Source organism: Pipistrellus hanaki (assembly GCF_964339955.1).
Source record: "Pipistrellus hanaki genome assembly, chromosome: 16".
NCBI lineage: Eukaryota > Metazoa > Chordata > Mammalia > Chiroptera > Vespertilionidae > Pipistrellus > Pipistrellus hanaki.
In genome coordinates this window covers 3,341,745-3,355,697 of record NC_140518.1, presented here as the reverse complement: position 1 = coordinate 3,355,697, position 13,953 = coordinate 3,341,745, and the positions used below count along the sequence as shown (strand labels likewise).

Sequence of the window (13,953 nt, the reverse complement as noted above, 5' to 3'; positions counted from 1 at the left end):
AACCTGCTTTAAAAAGTAAGTAAGTAAGTAGTTTGGTAGAAAGCAACTCTCTAAGCAGAGAACAAATGGGAGAGGGCAAAGGCCCCCCTGGGTTGGAAGGACGGGATGTCCCATAGAGACTGTGGGAAGGCCCAGCAGCAGAAGATACAGCAGATGTAAAGGCAAAGCGATAGAGCCAAGGAGGGGGAAGGGAGAAACGAAAGAGGCCTCTCAGCTTCCAGAAAGCTCTTGTGACTGCGGAGCTGGGAAACATGAGCCTGGCTTAGTTTCTTCTTTTGTAAAATAGGAACGTGTATGTCCATCTGCCTGTTCCCTCCCCCTGAGGTGGTCACGGGCAATGTCAACACATGAACAGAATAACACACAGGAACGTCCTCTGTGACCTGCCAGGGGCTCTAGAGACAGGAGGGCCTATCAGGATCACTGCTGTTGACAAAAGAGTAACCGGGGGAAAAGGACTTCCCCAGGCCCTTCCTGTTCTCCCAGAATTTGGACCAAAGGGCTTGTGGCCCCATGAAACCCGTGCCCACACATCCTGGCCATGCCCTCTGCCCTGAACGCCTGCTCGTCCATCTCCCACGCTCTGAGCTCCGGGGGGATGCCCCATGTCTGTGTGAGAGAAGTTGGGGACAAATGAGCCAGAAGGAACATCACCGTCCAAGCTGACTTACCTGCCGTCGGAGTGGTGGCTGGTCACAGTCGGGGAGCCAGTGGTGTGTTCTGGGGAATCTGTGAATGTGTTCACAGTGGAGGTGAGGTGGTGGTGGAGGTCAGCACTGTAGTTGTTGCGTGTCATACAGAACAGATTACATTCCACTCTCCTGCTAATCCCCCCACACACTTCCTTTCCTCCTCCTCCCTTCCAACCCCCCCCCCCACCCCACCCCCCACGCAGTCCTGCATGTAACTTGGAGCTGGGGAGAAATGTGGGCTGCCCTCGCCTGTAGGGCCTGGAAGGGAGCCTTGGGATGGGGTCTCCTGCTGGACCACTCATATCACCTTGGCTACTCGAAGCCTCAGAGCTTCAGAGGCAGTCGAGTCTGGGCACAGGTCCAAGAAGACATTGAGCAGGCCCTGGAAGGGTGAAGGGGCTTAGGGCTGCCTCAGGTCCAGGGCAGCTGGGGGTCAGCTTTGGACAAGTTTTTAAGTTTCTGTGATGGGGTAGCTCTTTCTCAGGATCGTTCTCGAGGTCCCGTGAGAAGAGGAAGATGCTGCACTTGGCAGCTATCCAGGCCTCCCGGGTTCCAGGTGTGGTGGCGGCACTGTGAGTGTGTTCCCTCCCGGCCATAAGTGCGCTGTGAGCTGATGCTGGCTGTCTGAGAGTGGGCAGGAGCAGAGCCCAACACATACACTTGTTCACACCCGGAACTCCCAGGAGCGTCTGTTCTAGAAGGTTTTAGGAAGAGAGCGTCTCTGAGCACAGATGTGTCAATGGCTCATGATGGGATTTCAGGCACCCAGAATGCAACTGTTTGTCTGTGGAAGCCAGACCTCAGGAGTGAACCACAGCACCCCACCCATGCTGGGCCTCCTTCCCGCTGAGATCACATATGAACAAGGAGTGGGAACATCAGCTAGGAGCCCAGGCCCCAAACTCCAGGAAGAGCAGGGACACCAGGGCACCAGAGGTGCCAGGGGAGCCTTGGCAGGAACTGGCTCCCACAGAAGAGGCTTCCTTCTGCCCATGAGCTAAACCTGGGGCCATCCCCGTGGTCTCTAAGGCCAATGGACTGAGGCGATGACCTGTGAGGAGGAAAAATGTGCCCAGAAAGGCTTGATCCCATCTTGAGCCCCAAGAGCATCTAAGAGAAGCCCTGCACCGCCCAACCCATGTGAGCAGCCGGGGTTCTCTGAGACCTCAGGACCAATCCCCTCGGTGGAAGTTCATCTGAGTGAGTTCAGTCACTGGAGAGGGACCTCAGGGACCAGGGCAGAGCAGGCCCTGAAAGGACACAGACACACATGCACGTGCTCTTACCTGGGTCAACGGTCACTCTAACACGGACCGCAGGGTCACGTCCACTTCTCTCGATCCCACACCAGTAAGTGTCTGTATCTTCTCGCCTGAGCTCCTTCATGGTCACAGTGACCGTGCGGTTTGTCTGATCGTCCCTGATGGACACACGCTCCTTCACCTCAAACGCTGATCCATTGGTTATAACAAGGGTCTTGCAGCTGCCGGAATCAGCCCCTCGACACCACCACTTCCTGTAGGCCTCCGACCCTGGGTCATAGTGACACTGCACAGTCAGCAATCCTCGCTCCAGACCTGTCACTGCTTCTGGACCCGAGATGTCAACTGATGAGCCTGGAAAACAATCCATGTACCTGTCATATTACCCCCTCGTCTCCACCCTGAGACCAGGGCTACAGCCATCTGCACTGTGAGCAGGTGGATGAGTGGCTGGACCCACAGTCCAGCAGGCCTGCCCACCCTGGCCTTGCTGCCCGTCCCTCCCTGGACCTGAGTGCTTTCCTGGAGGCTTCCCAGCTCCAGCTGCAAGCCCCACCACCTGCCAGGCTTTGGAACCACCCAGGCCCTGACCCCCGCCATGACGGGGTGGGTCTGGGCTGGAGCCCGAGCATCTGTGTTCCTGAAAGACCCAGAGTAGGATTCGCCACAATCTGTCCATCTCTGTCCATAGCGCAGCCCGGCTTAGAGACACTGGCCGGAGGGGCCCTTGTGTTTGCTGGGTTTCTGTTTCTTTCCTGCACCTACAGAGTCCCTGTGAGGGAGCAGTGCCTCGGTTTCCAATTCACCCAAAGGGGCCTGGATGCTGACAGGGCCCTGACGTGTCCCGCCCCCCAGGACATACCCTCTGGCTTCCTGCCAGCCTCATCACCCCAGCTCCTGAGACCCCGGCCCCACTCACCTGGGACGATGAGGAGGAGCAGGGGTGGGAGCAGCCACATGGTCCTGCCTGTGGGCTCCCTCCCTGGTCACCGCCAAATGCCAGTGCCCTCCTGAGGGGAGCCAGGTGCTCACTGCCCTCCATTTGTCTAAGTCGTTGTGTTTTGTTTCTCTCACCTACTTCCCTTAAATTTGTACCTTCTGTAACTTCCTCATTTCATTAGGTAGGAGACAGGTAGTGTTGTCATTTACGAGTAAGTGACTGCTGTGTCTCCAATGTTTTGGGAGAGGCAAAGCATCCAGGCCTGGCCAGGGTTCCATCTGGAGTGTGTGTGTGAGGAGCTGAGAAGGTGGCTGCAGGCACAGCTGCAGGGCAAGCAGCGGCCCCGGGGAAGAGCCCAGAGCTCGGGGTGGGGGAGTGACCGACTTGTGCTGGGAGTGCCCTTTGTGGAGGACACAGCACTCAGGGCCTTGGAGACATTATGAGGAAGAAGTGGTCTTTTGCTTCAGCCTCATTTTGTCCTGTTTGCTTTCCCCAATGCCCTTGCTTGGGTTTCTGGCTGTGGGCCATAGAAAGGTGAAGGGGCCCAGGGCTGCCTCAGGTCCAGGGCAGCTGGGGGTCAGCTTTGGACAAGTTTTTAAGTTTCTGTGATGGCGTAGCTCCTTCTCAGGATCCTTCTCCAGGTCCCATGAGAAGAGGAAGGTGCTGCTCTTGGCAGCTACCCAGGCCTCCCGGGTTCCAGGTGTGGTGGCGGCACTGTGAGTGTGTTCCCTCCCGGCCATAAGTGCGCTGTGAGCTGGTGCTGGCTGTCCGAGGGTGGGCAGGAGCAGAGCCCAGCACATACACTTGTTCACACCCGGATCTCCCAGGAGCGTCTGTTCTAGAAGGTCTTAGGAAGAGAGCGTCTCTGAGCCCAGATGTGTCAATGGCTCATGATGGGATTTCAGGAAGAGCAGGGACACCAGGGCACCAGAGGTGCCAGGGGAGCCTTGGCAGGAACTGGCTCCCACAGAAGAGGCTTCCTTCTGCCCATGAGCTAAACCTGGGGCCATCCCCGTGGTCTCTAAGGCCAATGGACTGAGGCGATGACCTGTGAGGAGGAAAAATGTGCCCAGAAAGGCTTGATCCCATCTTGAGCCCCAAGAGCATCTAAGAGAAGCCCTGCACCTCCCAACCCACGTGAGTAGCCGGGGTTCCCCGAGACTTCAGGACCAACGCCCTCTGTGGAAATTCATCTGAGTGAGGGACCTTCAGTCACTGGAGAGGGACCTCAGGGACCAGGGCAGAGCAGGCCCTGAAAGGACACAGACACACATGCACGTGCTCTTACCTGGGTCAACGGTCACTCTAACACGGACCGCAGGGTCACGTCCACTTCTCTCGATCCCACACCAGTAAGTGTCTGTATCTTCTCGCCTGAGCTCCTTCATGGTCACAGTGACCGTGCGGTTTGTCTGATCGTCCCTGATGGACACACGCTCCTTCACCTCAAACGCTGATCCATTGGTTATAACAAGGGTCTTGCAGCTGCCGGAATCAGCCCCTCGACACCACCACTTCCTGTAGGCCTCCGACCCTGGGTCATAGTGACACTGCACAGTCAGCAATCCTCGCTCCAGACCTGTCACTGCTTCTGGACCCGAGATGTCAACTGATGAGCCTGGAAAACAAATCCATGTACCTGTCATATTACCCCCTCGTCTCCACCCTGAGACCAGGGCTACAGCCATCTGCACTGTGAGCAGGTGGATGAGTGGCTGGACCCACGGTCCAGCGGGCCTGCCCACCCTGGCCTTGCTGCCCGTCCCTCCCTGGACCTGAGTGCTTTCCTGGAGGCTTCCCAGCTCCAGCTGCAAGCCCCACCACCTGCCAGGCTTTGGAACCACCCAGGCCCTGACCCCCGCCATGACGGGGTGGGTCTGGGCTGGAGCCCGAGCATCTGTGTTCCTGAAAGACCCAGAGTAGGATTCGCCACAATCTGTCCATCTCTGTCCATAGCGCAGCCCGGCTTAGAGACACTGGCCGGAGGGGCCCTTGTGTTTGCTGGGTTTCTGTTTCTTTCCTGCACCTACAGAGCCCCTGTGAGGGAGCAGTGCCTCGGTTTCCAATTCACCCAAAGGGGCCTGGATGCTGACAGGGCCCTGACGTGTCCTGCCCCCCGGGACAGACCCTCTGGCTTCCTGCCAGCCTCGTCACCCCAGCTCCTGAGACCCCGGCCCCACTCACCTGGGACGATGAGGAGGAGCAGGGGTGGGAGCAGCCACATGGTCCTGCCTGTGGGCTCCCTCCCTGGTCACCGCCAAATGACAGTGCCCTCCTGAGGGGAGCCAGGTGCTCACTGCCCTCCATTTGTCTAAGTCGTTGTGTTTTGTTTCTCTCACCTACTTCCCTTAAATTTGTACCTTCTGTCACTTCCTCATTTCATTAGGTAGGAGACAGGTAGTGTTGTCATTTACGAGTAAGTGACTGCTGTGTCTCCAATGTTTTGGGAGAGGCAAAGCATCCAGGCCTGGCCAGGGTTCCATCTGGAGTGTGTGTGTGAGGAGCTGAGAAGGTGGCTGCAGGCACAGCTGCAGGGCAAGCAGCGGCCCCGGGGAAGAGCCCAGAGCTCGGGGTGGGGGAGTGACCGACTCCCGCTGGGAGTGCCCTTTGTGGGGGACGCAGCGCTCAGGGCCTTGGAGACATTATGAGGAAGAAGTGGTCTTTTGCTTCAGCCTCATTTTGTCCTGTTTGCTTTCCCCAATGCCCTTGCTTGGGTTTCTGGCTGTGGGCCATAGAAAGGTGAAGGGGCCCAGGGCTGCCTCAGGTCCAGGGTAGCTGGGGGTCAGCTTTGGACAAGTTTTTAAGTTTCTGTGATGGGATAGCTCCTTCTCAGGATCCTTCTCCAGGTCCCATGAGAAGAGGAAGGTGCTGCACTTGGCAGCTACCCAGGCCTCCCGGGTTCCAGGTGTGGTGGGGGCACTGTGAGTGTGTTCCCTCCCGGCCATAAGTGCGCTGTGAGCTGATGCTGGCTGTCCGAGGGTGGGCAGGAGCAGAGCCCAGCACATACACTTGTTCACACCCAGATCTCCCAGGAGAGTCTGTTCTAGAAGGTCTTAGGAAGAGAGCGTCTCTGAGCCCAGATGTGTCAATGGCTCATGATGAGATTTCAGGAAGAGCTGGGACACCAGGGCACCAGAGGTGCCAGGGGAGCCTTGGCAGGAACTGGCTCCCACAGAAGAGGCTTCCTTCTGCCCATGAGCTAAACCTGGGGCCATCCCCGTGGTCTCTAAGGCCAATGGACTGAGGCGATGAGCTGTGCGGAGGAAAAATGTGCCCAGAAAGGCTTGATCCCATCTTGAGCCCCAAGAGCATCTATGAGAAGCCCTGCAACTCCCAACCCACGTGAGCAGCCGGGGTTCCCTGAGACCTCAGGACCAACGCCCTCTGTGGCAGTTCATCTGAGTGATTCGGGATTCAGACTCGCTCCCTCCTTCCCAGCTCATCCGGTCTGGGTGCAGTTGGCGATAGGTTATCCTGTGTGTCTGTGTGTCCTTTGAAGAAATTCTGTGTGTGTGTGTGTGTGTGTGTGTGTGTGTGTGTGTTCTTTCCCCTCCTCTGGGTGTTGTCTGTGGCTTGCCGATTTTAACTTACTGTATTTTCAAAATCACCCCATATCAATGCCTATAGACTTTTAAATATATATATTTTTTATTAATTTCAGAGAGGAAGGGAAAGGGATAGAGAGAGATAGAAACATCAATGATGAGAATCATTGATCGGCTGCCTCCTGCACATCCCCTACTGGGGATCAAGCCCACAATTCAGGCATGTGCCCTTGACTGGAATTGAACCCAGGACCCTTCCGTCTGCAGGCCCACGCTCTATCCACTGAGCCAAACCGGCTACAGCAGCCTGTAGACCTTTGCTTTAAATGGCTGCATAGTTTACATGCTGTCTGCATATCGCGATTTGTTTCATTCTTTCCATCTTGATGGGCACTTGAGTTGTTTTCAGCTCTTTGTGACTACATGCAATTCCTCAATGAATGTCTTTGCACGTGTGGCTTGATACGCATTTGTGAATATGCCTGTGGGATAAATTCCTGTATGTGAAACGGTCTGGGCTTTGTCTGTGCATCGAACCAGCAACCTTTTGGTGCATGGGCAAAGTCCAGCCCACGGAGCCACACCTGCCAGGGCCCAACTGTGGCATTTTAATGCACATGCTATAAACATGTTTGGAGAGGCAGACACAGCAGGAGACAGAGGAAGGACATTCCACAACTGCTCCCTAAGGAGGAGAAAAATAAGCCACAAGTAGAAATGATGGAATGGAATTTAAAATGTCTTTGAAATAAAGAAACCCTTCCATCTGCAACTGAAAACCCACACAGTGTCCCAGTGGAGGGGGTGGGGTTCCTAATGACCCACACCTAGAACCTTCTGAAGCTACAGAGCTTCCAGGACAAAGATAGACCGCGTGGGCTCCGATCAGGGAAGACCCCGGATCAGAGGGAGTAAGTTGCGAATATGAAGGGAAGAGGCTGGTTTCCGATGTCACCACAGTGCGGCCTCCCAGGGGCCGGGAAGGGAAATCTACCCGTTCCCAGAAAAGACAGGATCCTCTGGGGATTCTCTACCCAGGATCGTTGCTGTTGGCAACAAACACTCTCAGATGCACAAGAACTTATGAAATACAGCACCCGTGAGTCCTTGGGAAACAGAAAAACAACACCGTGATGAAATTGTGCCAACCGAGAAATAAAGCAGTTCCCTTGTTCCTGCTGTCCACCGTCATTTCACAATTAGACAATCTTCCTTCCATTGGAGTTTCTTACTTTCAGACACGACACCGATGAACATGGGAGCTACTGGTTCTCAGGGCGGGGCTGACTCTGCCTCTCCCCCGAGCTCCGCTGAGTCCACTTCACCCACAGGACGGCACCGAGCACGCTCAGGAGCAGGGGCACCTTCAGGAAGACCAGGAGCAGCACGTGGGTGCTGCTGAGCTGGAACCTGCGGGAGGGACAGAGTGACAGAAGTGAGCGACCGCCCAGGACCCCTCTTCCCAGCGTACCCTGTGCCCAGAGTGTGGGATCCCAGGCTGACAGTGGCACCCACAGGCCCCCCCCACTCTCTCTTCTGATTCCTTACTCTTCTCACCTTGGCTTGCTCTTCTGGGAGGAAATTATAAGAAGAGACTGGGACACAGACACACACAAGGGGAAACCATGGGAAGACACAGGGAGAAGATGGCCATCTACAAGCCAAGGACCGAGGCCTGGGGAGGAACCAACCCTGCCGACACCTTGACGTGGACTTCAGCCTCCAGAACGTGAGAAAGTTGTTTAAGCTGACGCTGCTTTGTGATGGCAGCCCGAGCGGACAAACACAAGGATTATCTCTTACTCATCACAGTTCTCAGAAAGTCGTAAAATAAATCCATCAGTTAATTACTTAGCTCTATTTGCTACATTAACCATCTCTTGATTGGAGGGCAGACAGACAGCTTGATTACTCTGTTCACCCTCCTGTCCCCCTGTGTTCCCTAAATTGGTGCTGGATATGAGGGGGCCTCCATAGTTCTTTGTTGATTAATGAGTGAGTAATCCATAATGTGAGCAAAAGTCCTCATCGGCTCTTACATCTGGCTTTGATTCTTGCATTTAAAAACTGCTTCATAGTCTTATTAAAAGCAGTTCGGCCCTGGTCGGTGTGGCTCAGTTGGTTGAGTGTCGTTCCAAACACCAAAAGGTTGCTGATTTGATTCCCAGCCAGAGCACATGTCCAACTTGTGGGCTCCATCCCCAGAAGGGGGCATGGAGGAGGCATCCCATCAGTGGTTCTCTCTCGTCATTGATGTTTCTATCTCTCTCTCTCCTTCTCCCTTCCTCTCTCTCTAAAATCATTAAGAACATGCTTTAGACTCAAGGGCACATGGCCGAGTTGTGGGCTCCATCCCTGGGGAGGGGAGGAGTAGGCTGGAGGGGGGCTGGGAGAAGGTATAGGAGGCAGCCGATCAATGATTCTCTCTCATGACTGATGTTTCTATCTGTCTCTCTCTCTCCCTTCCTCTCTGAAATCAGTAAAAGAATGTTTAGAAAAAAAATTGGAGAAAGGAGTCTTGGAGGAGGATCCACGATGGCTGCTCGGATAGACATCTAACCGCAGCAGCACACAACAATTTCAATGGAATACAACTAAAATGTAGAGTGGACATTGCCCAGAGCTACAGGTAGTCGACTGGCTGAAAATTCTACAACAAGAAGGAAAGAGAAAACCAGAAGGAAAATCAGAGGAGCTGAAAAAAAGCCTAAGGTACGGAGACATGCTACTCGCCTGCACACACGCACACGCGCACGGAGAGGTCGCAGCCAGAGAGGAGAGGGCTGTGTGCTGCTTAGCGTTCCCTAGCAGGAAGGAAATAAAACCCCCAGCCTGGGCTGAACCCCCAAACCGGCAGCACTGAGCCCCAGTTATGGGCCAGACCCTGGGGACCCAGGCTCCAGCAGGGGGAGACGGGGCTGTGAGGCGGAATCCCAGGGGAGCAGCGAAAAGCAGGGCCCCCGGAGTCGCGCGTACATTGCGCACAGAGGACTGAATGTTGACTCTGATGCTGGATTACCCTAGCCGGAAGAAACAAAGCCTCCAGCGGCGCTGAGCCTCAGTCCAGACTGCTCTGAACTAGGCCAATCCCTGGGGACCCAAGCTCAAGCAGAGGGAGACGGGGCTGTGAGGTGGAGTCCTGGGAGCGCAGCGAAAGGCCGAGCCACCGGAGTCGGGCACATTGCTAGCAAGGGAAGGAATGTTGACTCTAATGCGGTATTGCCCTGGAGGGAAGGAAACAGGAGCCCCGGCCGTGTTGGGCCCCAGTTTCAACTGCTCTGAACCCCAGTCCTAGGCCAGACCCTGGGGACCCAGGCTCAGGCAGGGGGAGACAGGGCTGTGAGGTGGAATCCCAGGGGAGTGGAGAAAAGCGGAGCCCCCAGAGTCGCGCACACTGCGCGCAGACGCACACAATGCATGCAGAGGACAGAATGTTGACTCTGATGCGGTATTGCCCTGACGGGAAGAAACAAAATCTCCGGCGGTGCTAAGCCCCACTCCCGACCGCCCTGAACTCCAGTTCTAGGCCAATCCCTGGGGACCCAGGCTCAAGCAGAGGGAGACGGGGCTGTGAGGTGGAGTCCTGGGGGAGCTGCGAAAAGTGGAGCCCCCGGAGTCGCTCACACTGCGCTCAGAGGACAGTCTGTTGACTCTGATCCTAGACTCCCCTAGCGGGAAGGAGAGAAAAAAGCTCCAGACTGGAGGAACGTGAAGAGGAGCAGGAGCCCCTGCAGGACACCGGCCAGCCGGGCACCAGCAAGGAGCCGGGCGACGGGGCCCCCAGGGGAGGGTGCCCCTGAGCCTTCGACCGCTGAGCACGGGCAACGGAGCCAAGGCCGGGGGCTGCTTCCTGGGTGGCGCCGACCCCGGCAACAGGCTGAAGCAGCGCAGGAGCCCACGGAGAACAAAGGGGTGCCACAGGCCAACCTGCTGAGCTCCCAGGACAAGGAGGAAGAAACCAAAGAAGTTCTCAATGTGAAGAAATCAAGTGAGAGCAAAAGATAGTAAAATTACTTAAGAAAGAATACAAAGAAGATCTTGAAAAATCAAAGACTAAGTCAGAACTCAACTCACCAGCTAACATTGCAACATAAATGCGTTTAAAAAAAAAAAAAAAAAAAAAGGACAGAATGTTGGAACAGTGGCGGCCAGGCCTAGAGTGGCCAGGCACAAGGCAGTGGCAGCCAAGCCCGGAGCAGCAATGGCCAGGTCCCAGAGAAGCAGCAGCCAGAACCAGAGCATCAACAGCCAGCACTGGAGAAGCCAGACCTGGGGCAGTGGCAGCCAGGCCTGAGGAGGAGGCGGCCAAGCCCAGGGTGGCCAGTCCAGGAACACCCAGACCTGGAGTGGCCGGGCCCGGAGAAGCCGGGCCCAGAGCAGCCGGGTAGGAGCAGCCAGGCCCAGAACAGCAGTAGCCAAGCCCGGAGCATCCAGGCTGGGAGCGGCCAGGCTCGGAGCGGCCGGGCCCAGGGCAGCCAGGCCCAGAGCAGCCGGGTCTGGTGTGGCCAGGCCCGGAGCAGCGGCTGCCAGGCTGGGAGCGGCCAGGCCCGGAGCAGCTGGGTCTGGTGTGGCCAGGCCGGGAGCAGCAGCTGCCAAGCTGGGAGCACCTAGGCCCGGAGCAGCGGCTGCCAGGCTGGGAGCAGCTAGGCCTGGAGCAGCCGGGTCTAGTGCGGCCAGGCCCAGAGCAGCAGCTGCCAGGCGGGGAGTGGCCAGCCCCAGAGCAGCAGCTGCCAGGCTGGGAGCGGCCAGACCTGGAGCAGTGGCTGCCAAGCTGGGAGCGGCCAGACCCGGAGCAGCCGGGTCGGGTGCAGCCAGGCCCAAGCAGCAGCTGCCAGGCTGGGAGAGGCCAGGCCCGGAGCAGTGGCTGCCAAGCTGGGAGCGGCCAGACCCGGAGCAGCCGGGTCTGGTGCGGCCAGGCCCGGAGCAGCAACTGCCAGCCTGGGAGTGGCCAGGCCCGGAGAAGCGGCTGCCAGGCTGGGAGCGGCCAGGCCCGGAGCAGCCAGGTCTGGTGCGGCCAGGCCCGGAGCAGCAACTGCCAGCCTGGGAGTGGCCAGGCCTGGAGCGGCCGGGCCCTGAGCAGCCGGGCCCAGAGCAGCCGGTGCCAAGTCCAGAGCAACTAGGTCGGGAGCGGCAGTGACCAGACCCGGAGCAGCTGGTTGTTCAATGAACCAGAGCAACAGAGGCCAGGCTGGGAGCAGCCAGGCCCGGAACAGCTCGCTCCTCGCCTGCCCCTGCCCCACGGCTGCCTCTCAGACATGGCTGGAAACTTTTGCGGGAACTTGAGGGTCTGCTGAATCAAGTGATGAAGGCTTAGATCTGGATGTGTTGAGTTAGTATAGCCCTGGGGTGTTGATCTGTGAGTACCTTGGGTGGGGCCTAGATGAGGCTGGTTGACCTATTTGGAAAAGACTTTTGTGTGAAGTGTATCATTGGGCATGTGGAGGTATTATTGATATGAGAAAATGCTAAGTAACTGATTTACTATCAGAAAAGGGATTTACTATCGGGGAAAGGGAGGGAGGAAGAGACTGAACATAAACTGTGCACCTATGGATGAGGACAATGGGGGATGGGGAGGGGGCGGAGGGTGGGGTGGGAACTTGGTGGAGGGGGGAAGAAATGAGGAACCTTTGTTATAACATGAACAATAAAGATAGATATAAATAAATAAATAAATAAATAAATAAATAAATAAAATCATTAAGAACATGCCTTAAAAAGTAAGTAAGTAACTAGTTCGGTAGAAAGCAACTCTCAAAAAAGAGAGCAAATGGGAGAGGGCAAAGGCCCCCCTGGGTTGGAAGGACGGGATGTCCCATAGAGACTGTGGGAAGGCCCAGCAGCAGAAGATACAGCGGATCTAAAGGCAAAGCGAGAGGGCCAAGGAGGGGGAAGGGAGAAACGAAAGAGACCTCTCAACTTCCAGAAAGCTCTTATGACTGCGGAGCTGGGAAACATGAGCCTGGCTCAGTTTCTTCTTTTGTAAAATAGGAACGTGTATGTCCATCTGCCTGTTCCCTCCCCCTGAGGTGGTCACGGGCAATGTCAACACATGAACAGAATAACACACAGGAACGTCCTCTGTGACCGGCCAGGGGCTCTAGAGACCTATCTAGGGCCTATCAGGATCTCTGCTGTTGCCAAAAGAGTAACCAGGGGGGGAAAAGACTTCCCCAGGGCCTCCCTGTTCTCCCAGAATTTGGACCAAAGGGCTTGTGGCCCCATGAAACCCGTGCCCACACATCCTGGCCACGCCCTCTGCCCTGAATGCCTGCTCGTCCATCTCCCACGCTCTGAGCTCCGGGGGGATGCCCCATGTCTGTGTGAGAGAAGTTGGGGACAAATGAGCCAGAAGGAACATCACCGTCCAAGCTGACTTACCTGCCGTCGGAGTGGTGGCTGGTCACAGTCGGGGAGCCAGTGGTGTGTTCTGGGGAATCTGTGAATGTGTTCACAGTGGAGGTGAGGTGGTGGTGGAGGTCAGCACTGTAGTTGTTGCGTGTCATACAGAACAGATTACATTCCACTCTCCTGCTAACCCCCCCACACTTCCTTTCCTCCTCCTCACACCCCCCCCCCCACCCCCTGCAGTCCTGCATGTAACTTGGAGCTGGGGAGGAATGTGGGCTGCCCTAGCCTGTGGGGCCTGGAAGGGAGCCTTGGGATGGGGTCTCCTGCTGGACCACTCATATCTCCTTGGCTACTGGGAGCCTCAGAGCCTCAGAGGCAGTCGAGTCTGGGCACAGGTCCAAGAGGACATTGAGCAGGCCCTGGAAGGGTGAGGGGGCCCAGGGCTGCCTCAGGTCCAGGGCAGCTGGGGGTCAGCTTTGGACAAGTTTTTAAGTTTCTGTGATGGGGTAGCTCTTTCTCAGGATCGTTCTCGAGGTCCCGTGAGAAGAGAAGATATTGCACTTGGCAGCTATCCAGGCCTCCCGGGTTCCAGGTGTGGTGGCGGTGCTGTGAGTGTGTTCCCTCCTGGCCATAAGTGCGCTGTGAGCTGGTGCTGGCTGTCCGAGGGTGAGCAGGAGCAGAGCCCAGCACATACACTTGTTCACACCTGGATGCTCCCAGGAGCATCTGTTCTAGAAGGTTTTAGGAAGAGAGCGTCTCTGAGCACAGATGTGTCAATGGCTCATGATGGGATTTCAGGCACCCAGAATGCAACTGTTTGTCTGTGGAGGCAAGACCTCAGGAGTGAACCTCAGCACCCTACCCATGCTGGGCCTCTTTCCGCTGAGATCACATATGGACAAAGAGTGGGAACATCAGCTATGAGCCCGGGCCCCAAACTCCAGAAAGTGCAGGGACACCAGGGCACCAGAGGTCCCAGGGAAGCCTTGGCATGAACTGGCTCCCACAGAAGAGGCTTCCTTCTGCCCATGAGCTAAACCTGGAGCCATCCCCATGGTCTCTAAGGGCAATGGACTGAGACGATGAGCTGTGCGGAGGAAAAATGTGCCCAGCAAGGCTTGATCCCATCTTGAGCCCCAAGAGCATCTAAGACACATATGTCA

The 13,953-nt window shown here is 56.4% G+C and overlaps 1 protein-coding gene across 2 annotated transcripts in view; it reads right to left on the bottom strand.

Moving 5' to 3' along the window:
• Positions 1-13,953, bottom strand: part of LOC311611644 (polymeric immunoglobulin receptor-like) — a 38,963-nt gene that overhangs the window by 1,600 nt on the left and 23,410 nt on the right. For both annotated transcript variants that reach the window (XM_084863980.1, XM_084863981.1), the window contains 3 exons: positions 4,183-4,512; positions 1,979-2,308; positions 672-729 (listed from right to left, as the gene is read on the bottom strand). In XM_084863980.1, coding sequence (XP_084720106.1) covers positions 672-729; positions 1,979-2,308; positions 4,183-4,512 — 718 coding nt within the window. The remainder of the gene's footprint in view (positions 1-671; positions 730-1,978; positions 2,309-4,182; positions 4,513-13,953) is intronic.